The 21292-nt window shown below is 37.4% G+C and overlaps 1 protein-coding gene across 2 annotated transcripts; it reads right to left on the reverse strand.

The window, feature by feature from the left end:
• Window positions 1-214: 214 nt before the first annotated feature.
• LOC149008836 (Got1/Sft2-like vescicle transport protein family) lies at window positions 215-18053 on the reverse strand. Of its 2 annotated transcripts, none has more exons than XM_089160630.1 (6): window positions 17616-18053; window positions 16298-16351; window positions 4852-4925; window positions 4081-4132; window positions 3857-3915; window positions 215-1073 (listed from the first exon to the last, which is right to left on the reverse strand). In XM_089160630.1, the coding sequence occupies exons 1-6, from the start codon at window positions 17751-17753 to the stop codon at window positions 995-997; spliced, it is 456 nt and encodes a 151-aa protein (XP_089016756.1). In that variant the 5' UTR covers window positions 17754-18053; the 3' UTR covers window positions 215-994. The 2 variants fall into 2 exon arrangements, with proteins under 2 accessions (XP_089016756.1, XP_089016755.1); XM_089160629.1 differs by having other exon boundaries at window positions 220-1073; window positions 4015-4132.
• Between the last annotated feature and the right edge of the window lie 3239 nt (window positions 18054-21292).

The following is a 21292-nucleotide window of genomic DNA, read 5'->3' on the forward strand; positions in this document are numbered from 1 at the left end:
AAAAAAATCGAATTATCTCATTTTGATTTAAGGCTTTTTACACTCTTCTTGTATCTCTCCAGTTCTCAACTTCACTGGGTTTTAGAAAGAAAAAAATTATCACATGTCCTTCAATTAAGGGGAGACTGATTTGTTGTAGACAGCCCAAAAGGAAGAGAAGCTTCGACTTTGATGAGCTAGATGATAAGCGCTCTCTCCCCTCTTACTTGTGGTAGCATGACCATAGAAATATGGGTTTAAAAATGAAATTTTAGAAATTAAAAGGTATTGAGTATAAATTTTTTTATTTCTTTTTATTTTTATGTTTACACCTACATCCCCCACATTTTAATTTGTAACCGTTAGATCTAAAGTGTTACACGTGGCATAATCTTGACCACTACCAACAGGCAGCAGCTGCTACAAATAAAAATCTGAAGTCCCACAGATAAAATTACGTTAAGGTCTAACAACAAATAATACTCTTTTCTTATTATTGAGAATTGCAAGAATTAACCAATAAGTTAACAGAGATATCAATGGCTCTTCAATTCGTCATCTCTACAGCTAAGACGACTTTTCAGACAATCACCATCTTCAAACTTCCAAGCCCAGATGGCAAGAGTACTAGGAGTCTAGGAGCGAGAGGACAAAACAATAGAGTAGAGTGCCATTCGACATGAACTCAAGGAATTGGTGTGGTCCGTGGGCACAGAGAGAGAGAGAGAGAGCGAGAACAGGCAAGTCAAGAATAACAATACCACATCGACACCGATTTACAACCCACTATAACGCAAAGCAAATCAAAATTCAAGGATCGCGAGCACAACATTCCTCCAATTTAATGTACACATATCCACAGGACTCGTAAAGTTGACTAATCCACTGGGTACATCTTGTTTTTAAGGCAAGACATCGAATTCTTGATCCTAGAGTCTTACAGAAACCCAAAATCGCACATAACCATTGTTGATACATAGCATATGGATGGGTCCACAAACGATTTATATATATCTCACCATTCAGTGTCGAAGCAAGCTACCATGAGTTTTGAGACCATTGATCGGGCAAATGGAATATAACTCATGCTATACCTGAAACAGTCAAGTAACAGGAGGGGTTAATAATAACAACACAAAGACGATACGGCAAGGAAAGATTCCAGTATTATATCATTCAACCATCAATCCAATGTTCAGAACGAATAGATCACACTCACCTTGGCAGAAATAGCCACCAAAGAATAATTTCCTTGATGGATAGGAAGTCATGGAGTAATGAAACATAAAATTACGAAAATACTCATATCAAATGCAGCGCTGACCAACGGCCACTTAACGAGCACAAATGAGCTTGATATATATATATATATATATATATATATATATATATATATATATATATATATATATATATATATATATATATATATATATATATATATATATATATATATATATATATATATATCCTATAAGGAGAGGAAATTAATATACATCACCATACCTAGGGAGGATCTCCAACCTACCAAATGATGATCCCACTACTCTCTTGCTGGTAAAGCGGCAAGTACTTGGACTGAACATTTTACCTGAGAGATGGGAGCATGGGCCCCACTCATGTCACAATGCCTTTTCTTTTTTTGTTTTGGGGGGGGGGGGGGAGGTGGTGTTCGCAATGCCTCAGGGCCAGCAAAAACAACCCACAAAAAAAAGAAGAGAAGGCCGGACGGGACGAGACAACAGCCAACAGGAGTTATAAAAAGGTTGGGGGAAGAAATCGGCACAATTGCGAGTTTGGGCAATGTTGCTTTTTGAGCCCCCACTCCCACACAGTGAAGGTCACATGACAAAAAACATTACCCACAAGAATTAAAATTAGTATAGATGAATTAAGGGAAGTAACCCATATAATAGTAACGATTAAAAATCAATCCTTGGCCAAATATCTGGGTTGTAAAGGTGACGAGAGGGAAACTTTTCACGGAAAAGAGGTGTCACTGATATACATAAATGCACATAAACATGTGCACATACATGATACATTGACACAAAAACACACAACATAGCCAGCCTATTCAAGTCACAAATACAACTGATGATACCAAATCAGACAGGCGTTAGGTGGGTGAAGTCAAACATTCATTTGGCTCTCCCCCTTGTATTTCCATGATTGCCCAGGGAACTTCTAAACTGCTTTAATTTTCATATGATTACATGGTGCAATATGTTTCAGCAGAAACCCACAACTTTTGGCCCAAAAAAAAGAAGAAGAAACCCACAACTTGCAGACAATGACGGGTTTATAGTCAACAAAATCTGAGCTCCAACTAAGCTGACCATAGAGCAAGGTCCTATGTGTCTAAAAAGTCTAATAATCCCAGGCAGGATCAGTTAGAAAACTTCAAATATCTCTAAAGAAAAGTAAAGATAGCAACGAGCTTCCTGAAAAGACAATGGGATTTCAAAAGAAACCATAACTTCTGTCTCCAAGATTGATGGATGCTGATTTGGTTGACGGAGATGCACCTTGGCAAGGATTATCCTGATGTAGATCTTTGAGATAAAGGTGTGAGAATCTGTTGGAAAGAAATTACAGCACAGTTGTAGAGTTTCTTGCAAGATCATCTAGGGCATAGTTAGGGCATATGGACTATAATCAAAGGAAGCGGATAGAGCAAAGCAAATAAGGAAATCTGGGATTGACTATCTCAACCATCCTATCCCAGTATTTTTCTAAAACCAATTTTTAACTAACAAATTCACATTAAATGCTAGCCTCCCTTAGAAACCCATATTGACGACTCAAAAGTTGACTGACACAAAAGGAAAAGCCTAAAACTAACAAGGACTCCTAAATTGATTAGGAAAGTGAAATAACAATGAAAATAGACTCAAATAGGACTCTGACTAAACTAATGAAGTAAACCTTGTTTTCATACTTTCCAACCATATTTCAGTCGGAGTAAATTAGCTGATCACAAAGTAAACCCCAACATTTCAGAAGTTTCAATCCATATGCAACCCATCCCAAGGTTTATTTCCAATAAAATAATCCCCATGACTCATCTGCATGAATCTACATGGTTGAAATTTCCACTCTTCTTTCCCCTTGTTTTAGCTATTTTACAGGAAGTTCTTTCCCCCTTCTTTTTTTTGGCCCAACTTTCCCCCTTCTTCAGTGCTCTTAAGTGTTATGATGATCTTCATCATGGGATTGAAGTCCTACCATGCAAACTCATTCCAAGGTTTATTTCCAGTTTAACAATGCCCAAATATGAGTCATCTGCATCAATCTGCATTCTGCAATGGTCGAAATCTCAACTCCTTCCCCTTGTCTGGCCTACATAGAATATAGAAAGTTTTTTCCCTTCCTTTGTGCTCAAAGCATTTAATGAAGTTCAGATTTCTTTGCCTTTGTTTTTTCCATAATGTTCTTAGCTTCATTTTAGCAAATTTACACCTTTTTAAATTCATCCTTGGTCCTCTGCCATGTTTTAAAACTAGATTTTTTTTATCCTTAATGGAAACTTGAACCCCCATGATCCCTAGGGACTGTAATTTTCCTTTAGATTTGTCAATTTGTCTGGGACTTCTAGCAACTCTCTTGATACAAGTGGTCATCATGTTCCACCAACTTATCCTATGGCAAGTGATCTGCCCTTTCTTATGATTATTTTTGTCAACTAAGACATGTGATAGAAGTAACAAAAATATCATTAAAATAAATAAATAAATAAAATTGCTACCATCTGGCAAATGCCTGGCACACCAGAACCTGGATTCTAGGTAAGTAGCATGAAACAGCCACATGTTACTGCCAAAGAGAAAAATATTGAACACAAGTAGAGAGTGGTGTAATGGAAGGTTTAACTTACCAAACAAGTGCACCAAACTCTAACATGATCGCCAAAAGTGTCAAGAACTTGTTATGGACCTGCTTAATGGAAATAAATGCACATGAGCCAACAACTAAACAAATGGCTGCTGAAGTCATAATCATGGTGTGTATGTATACGTGGTTCAAGAGAATTACATAAATAGCACAGAACAAAGCAACAATAATACTGGCAAGGTATATGGCGGTGGCATAAATACGAACAGGATCAAGCATCATTTTCACTTGTCGTTTGGGGCCAATCAGGAAGGCTGTGCTGCCAAACAAAATACTCCCACATTTAGAAACAGAAAGTAAAATATAAATAGCTCTGGAACAGAAACAAAATAGGCCCAAGTGGTTCTTCCACTGCAAGTATTACAGAAGAAAGGACTAAACCAAGCTCTTAATTTATTTGTACCCTTTTCTTTAGGAAGGGTTGGCAGGTTGGTTTTGGTAGTGCAGATATGATTCACAGTGCACAAATTTATTCCAGAAGAAAAAGTGCCTCGTGAACAGAAACTCCAAATGAGAATTAGAAACCCAATGAAACTTGTCGTTGAAGAAAAACAGGATCTAATTTTATTGCTGTTGATTGTCCATGCTGTCAATTTCTAAAAAGTCGATAAGAATTGAAAAACATAAGTTGGATAAGCAACACACAATGAACTAGAACACTTCTATCTAATTGACAAGTAAAATAAATAAATAAAAATGATCATATAGCCTTTACCCTATATTTTGATACGAAAGCTGAATGTAAGTACACCAAATACAACGAGAACGATGGGATGACCTACTCAACTCCACTGCAGGAACTTCTAAGGGAAACTGTAACCTTACATCCTCAAACAAAATATTTTTTATATTAACATGTGAACACTAGTTAGTTAGAAAAAGACCACCACCTTAGCAATAAAGATCTAGTCAATAAGGAAATAACACATTTCCAGCAAAGCATATCATAGACTTAAGATCACAAATCTAAGTACAAACCTCCCAAGTGAAAGCAGATTGCCGAAGGTGAATGTTATCCCAAACTTGATTGGATTGAAGAAAACAAGCATCGACTGCCTCCCAGGTAGTGTAAAAATGTCAATTAGTACTTCCATGGATTATATCATTTCTTGAAATATGAATAATGCTTCACAATGGGCACAAAGCCACAAAAACAAAGAAACATCAGCCATTATGAACTGAATTTGTTACTTCTACTCTGCAGAAAATTGTCTAAAAATAAATCAAGTAAATGGCACCCCTAGGCACCTTACTGTCCAGGAGCTATTTGCAGACTAGATTACTGAGCACCAGATGCTAAGTGAAGAAATTGGCTTGATATTCAGGTCCCTGCCTAGGGACTAGATGCATACAAAAGCAATAATTGAAGGTACACGTACATAATTGGTAAGAATCTCATTCTTAAGTAACTAGTCATCTTGTCATCATACATTTAGCATCATAGACAAGGTCAGAAAGTTTGTCTAGTACCAGGAATCACATTGGAAGGTTTAAAGTTTGTTTAAGAGGCATACCATATCAACTTAGAGAGACGTAAAATACTCTACAGATACGCATGAGTGGTCAAAAAAATGCAAACAAAATAATGTTTAGGTATATGCAAAACACATTTTAGAAGCAGAATACATCATACATGAGTAATAATTAGGTCATTGGACAAAAATATGTTCATCTAGGGCCTTTTGTTTTTTTGGGTATTAAGTATGTTGTTGAAGTATATGCAAGTTTGGGGCTCTTTTACGGTTCACGTGAACAGTAACATAAACAGTATTATGCTAGTGATGCTACTCTACTTTCTATTTCTAATATAGGTACCTTGCTACACAAGTTTTGAGAGTTTCTAGAAAGCATAGTTTCTATTTTCAGTTAGTTACTAATTTCAGAACTTTCCTTTTTCAGTACTTTCTATTTTGGACAAATTTTAGGAGTTAGAAGACTAGAAAATTTTGTCCATAAGTTGTAATCTTTATTTCCTTTTATAGAGGGCAAGATGGCTTGCTTTTCAAGTTGTAATCTAGACTATTGATATCTATAAATAAGAGGCTGTGACTCTAGGAGTTCTTAAACTAGAATCGCAGGCTTATGTGATTCCTATCAATTCTTCTTCTTTCTTCTTTTTTCTTCAACTCAGTTCTTCTTGTTATTGCACTGCTTTGGTAGATTAAAGTTTATTTTATAACATATGTCTCATTACAACCATGCAAATGTTAAACTCAACCACATGTGGCCCATGTGGTAGTAATGTAACTATTAACACTAAATAAATACATTGGACTGACATAACTGACCCAAGAGAATCATAGGGAATTTTGTACTTGTCATGATGACGCTTGGGTGACTCAATGCATTGAAGGGGGTCTAGATGCAAGACAGCATCAACAACACGTCCGCCTAGGCACCCAAGGTAACCAAGGTGCCTTGATAACTATGAGGAGTTCAATTCAACAGAATATTGGCAAATCGTGAGTAGGCCTAGGCTTATAAGCAAGATGGGCAACCTGGTAAATAACCATGAATTTGAAAGTATCATTTGGTAACAAATATAAACGGATTTAGCATTTAATGAATGAGGATGAACTTGGAATTCAAACAAAGAAGAATAACTAGAAAGCAGAAAGGTGGGAGTGAACATCTAATGTATCGTGGGGGAGTTGTCTTCAACTCCCAGCTTCCATAACCAGTGGAGAGTGATCTCCTGCAGCAGAGATAATCCATTGATAGTAATGCATTTGACTCAAGATTTTAGGCTCAATTTCTCAACCTCTCGCATTGTCAAATCCTGACAAGTAAGCTCAAAAGGCAACAAAAAAGTTGGCAGAAGACTTCTGAAGCAAAAACCTTGCAGTGTTTTAAGGGGAATCGCACATTAGATCTGGTTGTGCCTCACGACAGGGGCTGTTTTGGGATAGGGACCTAGGGCAATGTCATCCTAGGAGGGATATCTATTCCCTATAATTTGGGATCAATCTGAGTTATGAAAGAAGTGAACTCCACTTAATTGATAATTTCACCATTAAGAAAAAACAAAGGCGACTAGGATGTAAAAGAAGTAACATGGAACAAAAAAAGGGGATATGAGGAAGAAAGGGAGAGAAGAAGACTAGCAATGGAAGGAAACCAAAGAAGAAGTATCTGATTTGCAAGAACAAAGAATGATGCAATCTTGCATCAACATCATCCAAGCTTGGAAAACAAAGGGAGTTAATTTGGAAAGCGTTGGACAAAATATCTATTTAAATTATTAGTATATTTACTATTCATCCATTTAAGTAACTATTATATTTACTACCCTTCTATTCAAACAATTAGCATGTTTTTTATCTTTCTATTCAAATAATTAGCATACTTGCCACCTATCCATATTACTACCCACCTATTTAAATAATTAGCATGTTTACCAGCCATCCATTAAAGGTATTAGTATATTCTTTAAATGAGCAGGTTGTTTTACCTAAATTGTATTTTCCATTTCCTTTGTATGTAAGCCCTTGGACTCATCAATAATGTAATGGAAGAATGATTTTAACTCATGTCTAAGTTGATGTATGACCTTGAAGAGTCCTCGTTTATAGCCTTGAAGAGCTATTCGTCATCTTGAAGAATGAAACGCTTCTTTGTGTCTTTGTTTGTTTATCCTCCATTTCAATCCTAGTGATCCTAGGATTGCATCTAAGAAGAAACAGAGAGCGCTAGCTTAATCACACCATGCAAGTAAGCAAAACCCAACCATTCTTCGTTAAATTCTATTCACCAACTTCCAACGATGGGGTAACATGGTATGGATAAAAAAAATCCCACTTAATAAAGAAATACACTCAACTAAGAAGTTAAAACATATTAGGAAAACGAAAGTAGAAACAAATCCTAAGTATGGCTGATCCCTACCAAAAGAAAATTCAATTACAAAGATATCCCTAGCAGCTAATCAACCTCCACCAACCCTTGTTGGTCAAAATTCAGGTTGTGTCAGTTCCATTTGAGTTTTCTTTTCAACCCTAGTAGTGTTGATCCAACACTCTAATGCAACTGAATCACATACTCATGCTAACTACTAGCTATTATGTATTAAAAAATAACATTTCATCACTATTTCTTTTTGGATGAATAGACTATCATTACCAAAACCCCAAAAGGGAAGAGAAAGAATAAACAAAGGGAAAAGGCAGAAGGGGGGGAGAACCAGCCTTCAAGCAAGAGACTGAGGGAAGAGCCTAGACCCTAGGTAACAACAATAAGCCTATTCCTTGGGGTATCTATAACAAAGGGGTTGGGGAACTAATTGAAGCTTGGAGAAGACATTAAATTGAGATGGTTCTCCAAATTATGTCCAAAGACCTAGAGTTGGATGTCCATCTCCTAAAGTTATGCTCCCACCACAATTGATGGATAGTAGCATAAAAAACCAACTTGCCAACACGATCACAAATAATAGAGCCAGAAAAGGATCTCATAGCCTAAGATCAATCTCGAGCAAAACCAAAGGAGCATCTAGAGTGGAGCCAAGTGGAGGAATGGGCTTTCCCCCAAAGGAAGCAGGCAAAGGGGCAAGAGAAAAATAGGTGGTAAATATCCTCTGAATCAAATCAGCAAAGGATACAACTACAATTTACAGGGATGTGGTGGTGTGGTGGCTAATGAGAAAAGCTTGATGGGAAGGCCAAGGTTAAGTGTCACGACCCCAGTTTTCACATGCTTGGTGGGGTCCACATCATGGACGTTTAACTAGGGCACGTGACAGATCTAAACTTTATAACTACTAAAACAAAATGCTAAACTAAACATTCTCAATAACAAACAAACAACTTGTTTGACAGTTTGACTCATAAACATATGTACACAGTCTAAAGTCCTGTCATGTTTACATTTAACCTTTCAACAGTGTCTAGTAAAGTACGTACAGTCTCAAAGAAATATATACATTCACAGTTCAGTCAAACTAACATCAGTTACAACAAAAAGAAAGGAAAAGTTTTCCATCTTCTACTTTAAAATGCACTATCAAGTGGCAGCACCTTTGCCCTTGTCATATACCTGTGGACCTGTCAACATTTTCAATAATGAGCTTTGAGGCCCAGTAAGCAATATAGACAACCATGTAATTAAGTCAGGCAGTTCATCATGCATCAATAATCACATAAGAATCATATAACATCATACATTCCAATTTTTCCTTTCGTTTGTTTTTCTTTTTCCTTTATCCTTTTTTCTTTCCTTTTTCCTTTTCTTTTCTTTTCATTTCTGTTATCTGACATTATAGTCTTGAGCCTAGACAAATCCAGAGGATGAACATTTCTCTTCACCACCGAAGTGGCTTCTGTCCCTTCACCACCGAAGTGGCTTCTGTCCCTTCACCACCGAAGTGGCTTCGTCTCTTTCACCACCGAAGTGGCTTCGTCTCTTCACCACCGAAGTGGCTTCGTCTCTTCACCACCGAAGTGGCTTCGTCCCTTCACCACCAAAGTGGCTTCAATCTCTTCACCACCGAAGTGGCTTCTAGGCACAAGGCCTTGTACACCTCGTGATTTGCCATCAGCACAGACTCATTCTTTTCACTTTTCAGTCTTGCTTCATGCCCTCCCATTTGGGTACATTTAAACACCAGGACTTACAGAAGCCATTACATTTTCTTTTCTTTTACTTTTACTCTTTTCATATTCAATTCATCATTGCATTACCATGCTCTGTTTATCTCAATGTATCTTTTCATTTCAATCATCATTTAGTCTCATCTGAACACAGTTCATGCAATTCAATCATTTAAATATGAGAGCATGTTAATTCTACATTTAACAAGCATGAACATCATTTCAAATTCATGATTAACATTTCAAAAATACTATCAGCATTCTAATTCAAGTAGTTCAATCAAGACATTAAGCTGTCATCCAATCCCATACCTTTTTGTTCAATACACAAAGACATATATCATGCACTTTCCATAATTTGCATCGACAAATAAACAAAACAGATTTCATGTCATCATGTGAATGTTACATATCTATTAAATGGAATCACCTACTTAACATACATAGGTTGGTCAATATCACTTACCTGTCTATGTTCCATGCGTGTGTGTTTTTTGGCCTTGGTTTTGATAAAATCCGCTTTCCCTCCGGTTTCTCGAACAATTAACGACTATGCCAATACGCGGAAACCAACGGGAGATTTTCCCCTATTTTTTTATATTTTATTTTCTCTCTCCTCCCCACGGTTTTCTTCTCTCTTGTCTTCCTCTTCTCTCTCTCCTCTTCTCCCCACTCCTTCTCTCTCCTTTCTTCTCCCCACTCCTTCTCTCTCCTCTAAGCCCTTTAATGGCTGCCCTCTTCTCTCTGATTTTTTTTCACTTTTCTCTTTCCACTTCTCCCCTCCACTCGTTCTCTCTCTTACCTTAATTTCCCCTTCTGAAATCTGAAATCTGAAATCTCCTCTTCTCTCTCCTCTTTTAATTGCTTTTCTCTTTCTTAATCTTTCTTCTTCTTTAGTTTCTCTTCTCTCCTCACCTCACCTCACGTCCTCCACTTCTTCTCTCACTTGTTTTCTCTCTCTGTATTTCTCTGCAGCACGCATAACTCCTTACCACTTTTCCTCCTCTCTCATATTACCAATATAACTAATACATTTTCTTATTTTGTTTACACATACACATGTGCCATTAACCACGTTATCATTTTCTAAATAACACCACCTCCTCCTCTAATCTTCTCCCCTCTTACCTCTCTTAAAGCCACGTGAGTAGGAGGTGGGGGTAAAGGTGTCACCCCTCCTTCTCTCTCTCTCCTTAATCGATTAAGGATATAATAATAATAATATATATATATATATATATATATGTATATATCATTTACTTTATACATAATATAATATATACAAATATATATTTAATTAAATAATAGGCTTCTTTATGGGCTCGTGGGCCGACTCGATCATCTTACATGGGGCCCGTCTTAAGGTGCGAATATTAATACCTCCGGGTTCAGAACATTATACATATCATTTTCTCGTTTTCAGTTCAGTCTAAATTCCACTGTTGTGGGACCCACAAGCGATGTCTGAGCTCGACCAAATGTCAATTAGAATCTAGCCTTATTTAGGTTATTCTTTAACTACACTCAAATCATTTGATTAAATCATCAAACCAATCATCGGATCCTTTATAATCTTAAAGACTAACACATCCACACACCATAATAAAATAATAATATAAAAATGTGGGGCATCACATTTAGGGCTCTCCAAAGGGTCAAGAATAATGTGGGATGTGTCCTTTGAAACAAATCAAAGGGGCCCAAGGAATAGGTTGGTTAGGGGAGCGGGAGAGGTTCCAAGCAGAAGAGGTCGAGAAGGTTTTGGAAGGGGAAGGGAGCCAAATGTTATAGCCACAAGGGATATCAAGGAGATGGGGGAGGGGGAGACTACGAGCAATCAGAGATGAAGGTGGAAACAATGGGATGCAGGACTCATACACAATGTAACGGTCTAAATGGTTATAAAGAATGCCCATCGGATGCCACAGATTGAGCCAAAAGGAGGCAAAGGAGCTAGTGGAGATAGCAGAGAGAGAAGGGGATGTAGCAGGAGGAGCTTCATTCAAACCCAAGGGGGTTAGAAGGGAGGGAAGCCGTCCAAATCAAGTCAGACTTAAGGAGTTAGGAAAAGACCCAAGTAACCTAAATGGAGTCATCACTACTTATTTGCTTGGTTATTGTAATTTTATTTAATTTTTTAGTGACTATTCTTGGTCCATTGGGATTTTTTTATGAAAAAAAGTGACATCTAAAATGCCTTCAGAAAAAGTTTGTAGGAGAACTTGTACTCAACTGAATTCTAAAACCAACATTGTGTGTTTTGACTACGAGTTTAGTGGGCTCCAACTATTTTAGCTAACAATGGCATCATCCATCAACTTGCTTGTGTTGATACATCAAAACAAAATGAGGTAGCTTCAAGGAAAAATCACCATTTGCTGAAGTCACTAGGAGTCTACAATTTGGTATACATGTCCCTAAGATATTTTGTTATCAGACTTTATTGCAAATGTACCTTCTTGATAAAGCACATACCCACTCTACTTCTTAGCTTTGAATCCTCTTTTCGAAACCTTGTCCCCTCAAGTTTCTACCTTCTCTTCCTCCCAAGGTGTTTAGATGTGTATGCTATGCCCATTTTGAAAGATCAGTTAAGATTAAGCTCAACCACAATACACTCAAATGCCCATGAGTATTCATTCCTCATCCAAGGGGTATAAAAGCTACCTACCCCCTTCCATAGGTGAGTTCTTTCCAAAGATGTCACTTTCTTCTTCTTTAAAATAGCAATTTCTTCACTCCTCTTCAAGGGAGAATGGTGGAAGTAAAGAAGCTGAGGATGTCCCTTCTCTTCTTCCCTTGCCTATTCTTCCATTTTCGTTTGATGCTAAGAAACATAAAGAAATGGTGGTGCTAATATTGGCAATCATTCAAGTGTTACTCCTGGAAATAGGAAGGAGTTACTTGGATGTCAAAGAGAACAGAAGAAGACCTACCAAGTACCAACACTCCTCTTTGGATCCTGAGATCCACCTTCCTCAGTCAGGTTACACATCTCCTTCTAGGTTGGATCCTCCCATTGCTATTTCCTAAAGGAAAAGAGCTTGTACAGATCTCACTAACCAAGTTTGTTTCCCATAGTGCCATCTCCCCTATAGTTTCTCTTTTCTGCTGCTTTTCCGACATTTTTGTTACCAAGAATGTCACTGAGGCCATGTCTAACTCAAAAGTGGAAGGAAGTTATGCCAAAAGAAATGACAGCACCTGAGAAGAATTGTACTTGGAAGCTTGTTGGGCTTCCCAAGGGCAGAGTTCCAATTGGGTGTAGATAGGTCTAAACAATCAAGTACTATTCCTATAGTTTTCCTGGGTACATAAGTAGTCAAAGGGTGCAGTCAGCTGTTGGGGATTTTTTATCAAGGGACATCTGCTTATGTGTCTAAACATAACTCAATAGGAGGTCTCTTATCATTTGATATGAACAATGAATTCCTCCATTAAGACTTAGAAAAGGAAGTCTACATGCAACCTACACTGGGCTTCAAGTTTCCTTTGGCTTCAGAGAAGCATCCCCTAAAAAAGGCACTATATCGCCTTAAACAGTCCCCTAACATTTCGAATAAGAGATTCAGATAGATCATTCTGAAGAATGAGTACTCCCAAAATCAAGCCAACCAGCCTCCATTAAACTGGCAAGGTAATCGTTCTGTCACACCTAAATTGTATATGCTGATGACATTGTAGTGATTGGGAATGGTGAAGATAAGTAGACTGAAGCCCTACTTGGCCCAACACTTGGAAGTCAAAGATCTTGGACCATTGAATTACTTCTTGGGGATCAAAGTGTCTAGGTCAAAGATGGGGATGAATATCTATCTGAAAAAGTTTGTTTTACACTTATTAACAAAAATAAGAATGTTAGGTTGCAAGCCAGCAAGCTCCCCTATTCAACAAAACAACAAGCTTCAAGAAGACATTGTTTCATTCCTTATTCATGTACGGAAGTACCAAAGAGTCAAAGACTAGTGGGAAAGCTGACCTGCCTCTCTTTAAGTCGTCCAATCATCACCTAGTAGTTCACTTAGTAAGTTTATATATGCCTCCAAGAATGAGCAGGTGAATTGTGGATGCTGTGTATCACATCCTCAAATATTGAAGTCCACCCTAGGGAAAGGATGACTACATCCCAATTCCCAAGTACAACCATTTGAAAAAATATTGATGCCAGTTGGGCCAACTTAGTTTTCAACAAAATCTCTGCACTAGGCTACTGTAAATATGTGAAAAGTAATCTGATTACATGGAGAAGCAAGAAGCAACTTATAGTGGTTTTATCCAGTGCAACTGCAGAGTTTACAGTTATGGCTCAAGGAGTTTGTGAATGTCTTTGATTGAGAAGGCCGGTCCAAGAGTTGGGGTTCGATACTAAGGCACCTATAAGACTATTATGACACAAGCTGCTAAATGTTTAGCTCACAACCCACTACTACATGACAGGACAAAGCATATTGAGGTGCACCAACATTTCATCAAAGTCAAGATAAACTCTTGAGACATGTGCAACCCTTTTGTGAGGACAAGTGATTAGTTGGAAGACATCTTAATGTAACCCAGGGTCTGTGGATTAGAACTTCAGGATCCTCTTAGATAGGAACCATAACAAAACTGGGGTTTTTGGGCGTTTCCGCTAGGGTAGAACAGGGGCTATGCTTGCTGCCTTTTGACGGTCCAGGTCTGATTATAAGGATTATGGAGTGTGGGAAAGGTCCAAATTAGATTTCTGGCTTCAAAGGTGTAAAGCTGCAGAAAATTCTGGAATTTTCTGTTTCTCCGAATTCTGCCCCAAAACAGGGAACCGAATGGAGAGGGGGGGCTTTAGGGTGATTCACAAGGACTGGACAGGTCGGGGAGAGGGATAAGTGGGGCTGTAGGAAGGTGCGGATGGTGCCCAAGGGTCTGAAACAGCAAAGGGAAGGAGTTCCCAGGGCTTCCCCCACGCGGGGGGGGGGGGGGGGGGGCTGCTGGTTTGAGGCAGCAGCAGGGAAAGGAGCTGGGGAAGATTTGCACAGGAGAGGGAAGGGGTGGGGGAAGGTCTGTACCTACTTGGGACTGCTGGGAAGAGGTAAAGGCTGCTGATTGAATGCTTCAAGACTATTGTGACTGAATGTTGAGACTAGATGCTTGATTACTTGAATAAGATGAAGTTGTTTGCTGGAATTTATGAAGTTTGAGAATTACTCGGAATTTATGAAGTTTGAGAATTACTCTCCAGCCCAGGCCGTAAGCGTTTCCTTCCCCATGGCCCAAACCTCTGACTCAAAAAATATCCAATCTGCTTTATTCAGAAATAAAGAGGCTATTTATAGCCACCAACAAGACACTTTAACTCAACTTGGGATTCCCTATTTAATAGGGGATCCAACAAACTCCACCTTGGACTTTAAGTTAACAAATTCTTACTGAATAAGTACTCAAATTTTCAGAAATAACTTACTCCAAGAGGTAAGAGACTCAAAGAACTGACTTCTAAATAGAAACAAATTCTAAAAGATAAGGAATCTTATCTTATCCAAAATTCACTAACTTAACATAATTTTGAAAGGACTATAAGTAGATCCATGACCCTTGGATCAAGCAGATTCTATCAAACCCCATATTGAGCCCTAAAAGAGGGCTGAAAATGACCAAAATACCCTAGGCCAGCTTTAGGAAGCTTCTTTGGGTCTAGATTTTTGGGGCTAAACCAGGTCATATCACATCTTCACCAAGGGGCTCATTCCTCACCGGTTCAATACATTTGCATGCTAATTAAGAATTTCTTGCTTTCATTCTTCAGCTTGAGGGAAAGTTGTCGAGTTTATGTAAGATAAGAGTATTTCCATAACCCAATTTATCAGCTAGTTGTTTAATATTGTAATTTTACTTTTACCTTTAACTTCCTACGGAGTTGTTTGTAATTCCTAATATCATGTTACTAAGTCAATATAGGCGGAAAGAAATCTTCTCTATCACAAGTTTGATTGACGACTTCCTTTTTTTGTCTTGTTCTCACATGCTCTTCATTTCTTTTCGATCTAGCTTCTTCTGTCTTCTTTTGAATCAATCTGCACATTATTTCCAAATAAGTGGACCTAGAGTTTGGTTGGGATTCAAAATACCCTGCCCAGATTGGCCCAATTGCACCACTAGTCGAGAGTTTTCATCTGCATCAACCAATATGATCGAGTACAATGATTTAGAACAAAACATACATTTTTTATGTTATTTTGTGTGGTGTATTGTCCTTTTCATATTGGTAAACCATAAAGAAATGGTATGCATTGCCCTATACTTTAATCCTTGCTTAAACTCTCACAATGATTAGGGAAATACAGAAATTTCTTAGTTGAAAATGGAGGCTGGTTTCCCCTTCTTTTTTTAAAAGAAATGGAATGAGTAATCGCTGTTCACCTTACACGGAAATATATTAATTCCGATTGATCTTTCAACCGATTATTAATTTCTTATAATTCAATTGTCTCCAAAGACAATATGTCTTCTCTCTATTATTAATGTTCAAACTTTCTTTAGAAAATTCTCAAAGATGCACAGAGATTGTCTGAGGAGGTACTACATGACAAAGATGCATACAAGTTCTATCCATAAGCAGATATCAGGATACACGTTTCCATGATGAAAAAAGGGGGGTAAATTTGTCAATGATCTTCCAGCTTGTAGACCATTTTACATGCAAAAAAGCAGTGTGGTACTTCAACAAAAGAAGAAATAAGTAGAAACAGTAAAAACAGTTGCAACTGGTTGAACTTGGCAGAAGTGTACATGACAACTGAAGCCAGCACAAAAATATTAACAAGGGAAACCAAGTCATGGTAGAATCAGTAATATATATATGAACTTACCAGGAGTGTACATGCCAAACCAGCAACAAAGCACGTAGCAAAAGCATATAATCTCTGATTAATGGAAGCAAATAGAGAACAGAACTATCAGTTCAAGAATCTCAAATTGAAAGAAAAAAAAAAAAGAGGATTACAGTATTAAACACCAATATAGTATCTGGAAACCGGAAATCAAAGAACCACTTATAAGTGCCATTAACCAGTTTTCCAGTTGACAAAGAAAGCTAAAGATAACAACTTAGAACTTAGAATATGGATACTCCAAATATATCCTTTCATGTAAGAAAATTTCTTACATCGCTTGTTGCATAGCTCTTTTGGATTCAAAATATAGAGTGCCTTTCTTTGTCTTTGTCAACAATTTCCCAAAGCAATTAGAGAGGAAAAGGGGTACTCTATTGACTTTGTGTACATATGTGTTGCAAGAGGTTGTTGTCCATGTAGTCTATGCCGGCAAAGAGGCCAATCAATAAGCATGCGATGGAATGCACGTAGATGCAAATTTTTGAACTGTTTGATGTCTCTTCTTAAAGCAAAAAGGCATGTCTTCACCATGACAATGCAACCAAAGTATGGAACATTTAGCACGATGAAGTGTTGTGCAGTGAGTAGCTAAATTGGGACAACTGATCCTTCTTTGGGGCACCATTACCAATCGCGAAAGAAGGAATTAGATATTAAAAAAGACGATATCCAAGGAATTTGAATGTTTTCAGGCGAACCTGGTAGAAGGGAGAAATGGGGAGTTACAAAAATTAATCAGGTTGGAGGAGTCCAAATCCAGACTTAACGAGTAACAGGTACATCCTTTGGTACAGCAATCTAAGAGAAAGTCCCATAATAGACGCCTGACCTGTTTGGTCTTTAGGACTCTGGGACAAGGTTAATTCCGTCGTCATACAAATTCATTCTTAGTTTGATTTTACACATCATCATCGCTACTAAGCATTCTTCCCAATGAAGCTCATAAACTTATTGATCTACCAAAAGAAGTTAGAAAAACGAGGTCCCGAAAACCGTACAGAAACTAAATGCATATACCAACAAGGAAAGCACTAATTGGGGTCACTTGCCCTATAAAATGATCAAAAGGAATTTAACGGCTATTGATTTAGGGGAAGGGACGAAATGATAAAGCTTCGAGTACGGGTATGGGTAGCAACAAAAGAAAAAGGCCTAGAAATAAAAAATCAAACTGTATTGCAAAAGGCAGAGCTCAAGAACATGGCAACAATAGCAACACAAATAATACGGATAAATCTAGAAGCAACAGCAACCCTAGTTCGGAGAGGACAAAGAAGAGAAAGGACGAAGTGACCTGTTTTGTGGACAATGTGCATTGTCGATTGAAATCGTCCAGTAAAGAGTTATCCTCGACGAGCTGTTCGTCGTCCACCTCCATGCCCACAAAATTCTTAACCTTCTCGAACGCATGGTTCATCTTGCCCATCGCCATTTCCACGGGCACCCGATAGAGAAGCAACGCAATTGAAGAAGCAAACAGATCAAGCGATTAACAGACTAATCAACCCCCACTTTGTTTTGTTTTTCTTTTTCTTCCAGGGAACTAAAGAGAAAGAAGAAGAAAAAAGCTAAGGAAGTTAGGGCGGTAGAAAGCAACTGCAGCGGTTGGAGCTGACGGTAGCTATGGTGGCTTCGCAGCAGCAGGTAGGTGGAGTGGGACTACTGGCGAAGGCAGACAAGAACGAGGTTCAATTGCCCAAACTTCTACAACAAAATAATAGGGGATGGAGGAGATCACATCACATAATTTTGATTGTCTAGTTAAAAAAACGTTTTGTCCATATTTGACCTAATTAATAAAATACATCTGGTACATCTCTCTATTGAATTACACTAAAATATATTAGCTAGAGTAATACAATACTGGATACAGGAAGTTATGTCTCTTAAAATCACCTGACCGATATGATACTCGATACCGATACTTTAAACCTTGGCCATGATAATGATGATAATCTAATCCAAGTCAATAAATAGACAAGTAAACTGCGACTCTCATGGAGAACATATTGTAAACAAAATTTGTTTTTATATAAAAATAAATTTTAACACTAGTTGATGAAAACATAAGTCAACTTAAATCCAATGAATAACTAAAAAAATAAGCACTTCAAGGTTAATTTCCGCCATGTTAGTGAATATGCACTCGAATGGTAATATAGAGTTTGCTTGATACTTACAATCCGCCACTCTCATGGAGAATATATTGTAAATAGATTTTGCTTTTATGTTCAAATTTTAGCAACGGTAGATGAAAACATAAGTCAACACAAATCCATTGAAGAACTAAAAAAGAAGACCTTCAAGGTTAAGTTCTGCCCTGTTGAGGAGTATGCACATGAATGGTGATATAGAGTTTGCTTGATACTTGTTCAACAAAATGCCTAACAAGGATGTGTTATGTAACACAATGATCACTATGATCATTGGGTACTGCCATGTTGGTTTGATGAATGAAGCTCAAAATATTTTCGATTTGATCCCAAAGAGGAATGAAGTATTATGGATGGTTCTAATTTCGTGTCATGTTCACATCCATGATTACTAAAAAGCATGGGGGACAGTATAGAAGATGCACCATGGCAGTTTTAGACCAAATAAACCTTTTTACTTTTAATTTTGAGAATAAAGGATTATTTTTGTATATATTGGTGATGTGGATATTACATAATATACCATCAGGCATAATCAAATCCATGACCTATCTACTAAGGCAATCAAGTTGAATTTTCAAGGAGATGTGGTTGTGGGTACTGCAAATTTGAGTGCACGTTCCTGCACAAGGGGATTGGCTTATGCTGAGCAACTCTTTGAGAGAATGCCACAACCGAATGAATTTTCTTGGACCACCATGATGACAACTTTTTTCACAATGTGGGAGATTGGATGACACAATTGCCTTAAATAGAATAATTCTAGGACAAAGTTTTGTGTTACGAACAACAAGGATTATTGCATTTGCATATGCTCAAAATGGTAGAATCCATGAGGCAAGGTTTTTGTTTGATGAGATCCCAAATCCAAATGTGTTGCTAGGCATGCACAGATTGGAATGGTTGATGAAGCAAATGGCTTGATTTCCATGTATGCTAAATGTTGAAAAATGGAAGATGTTTTCTCTAGCATTTTGTAGAGAGGGCTACCCAAGGGGAAGTTGAGTTGCGTTGGTTGGAAAGATGAGAAGAGAGAGAGAGAGAGAGAGAGAGAGAGAAAGAGGTAGAGACAACCTTTTTCCAGAGAGTATAAAGACTTGTTTATCTTTTATGAAGGTTGGAAGAAGTTAGAAATTGAGTTTGGATGAAATTTGGATGAGGATCAATTTTTGTGTCTAATTTTGAGATGTACTTTTTGTTTATAAGAACGATGAAACAAGTCAAAGTTAATATGCAAAAAACCTTATCATACATAAAAGTTGGACGTGTTCATTTCCTAAGAACAATATAATGATTCATTTTACCAAACATTTTCTTTGTTATGTTTTAGTATTTTGAGAACGAAAGAATACAAAAAATTGTTTATTGACCCATAACCAAACACGCCCTAATGATGTAGTTGTAGTCACGTAAGCTAACAACTATTGGATCCAGATATGGTACTTAAGAGAATAACATTTTGGAGTAAATAGTAAATACATGAGTGATTTTTCACAAAAAAAATAAAAAAAATAAAAAATACATGTGTAATGGCTGCAGCAAATGTTACCCTCTAGGGAGATTCGGTTCGTTGGAGGAAGGAGCATGTTAGGTTCGTGTATTTGCGATACCTAATGCCCTTATTAGGGCTCTGCCCGGATCGACATCTGGTATGGCATCTTTAGATCGACAAAGACATCAGGCTCAGGCCAAGCTATAAGCCTATAACCAATGGAGTTGCAAGAGAAAAGAAAGATGGACATTTAGGATAATATGCTTTGGGATGCGTGTATTTGCTCCCAATCTAACTTGATCTAACTTGTGTAAATGATCCGAAATTATGGGTCCTCTAGGTTCGCATATTGATCGATCAATTTGTGTTTTTTTTTTCTTTTTTCTTTTTATGGGGTAAAGATATATTTATTTATAAAAAACCTCAAGAGCAGCCTAACATAGCATCAATAGCCACTGGTTGGAAATAGACCACTCAATCCGATTTGTAACGTTGATTGCCTTTCTCAAAAGGATATCTGTAATTACATTGAATTTCCTAGAAATATGCCTTGCTCTAAGATCCAAGAACTTAAAGGCTAGAAACCCCATATCCTGAACTATAAGGAATACGTGGAAGAGGGATGGACTCATTCAAAACCAAATTGATTAAATCCTTAGAGGCAAAGTGAACCTCCACATATTTATAACATTCTCAATGGATGGGATTTGGGTTATTTGATTTAAATATTCAATATTATTATGACTAATTGCTGTTATAATTAGCTTATGAGGAATCAAACGATTTTTCATCATGTTAAACCAAATCCAATTTGGCAGCTTAGCTTAAAACTACCATGGATTGGATCCGATAGTTGAATCTGTATCATATTATGCTTGTATTTACTCATTGCAAGTGTTGCGTATTTTTATTTGCAGCAGTCGTCGCTGCCTAGAGTTAAAGGTTGAGACTGTGTCAAGTGTGCAAGGGAGCATCGACGGTGTTAATTTTTTTTTAATACATTTAAAGAGTTTTTATTTACAGATTTTTTTAATTTTATTTTAGAAATTTACAAAAACAAGTACCTAAACCTACTCACTCTAAGAATCAACAATTCTCTATCGTACGCTTCTGAATCTCATTTCCTTTCCGATGTTTCTCGTCGTTCCTCCACCTGATACACCAGTTCTAACATCTGCTACCACCGGTGCCGTCGTCGTTGCTGCTCCTCTCCCTTTCCACATGACGTCAATAGATAGATTTAGAAATTTATTTTGTAAATTTAGAGAATAATAAACCTTTCTTTTATAAATAAAAATCCTTTAAATATGAAAAATAAAAGTTTTT

The sequence above is a fragment of the Hakea prostrata genome, chromosome 7 (genome assembly GCF_041222555.1).
Source record: "Hakea prostrata isolate BN-2017 chromosome 7, UWA_Hpros_2, whole genome shotgun sequence".
NCBI classification, from domain to species: domain Eukaryota; kingdom Viridiplantae; phylum Streptophyta; class Magnoliopsida; order Proteales; family Proteaceae; genus Hakea; species Hakea prostrata.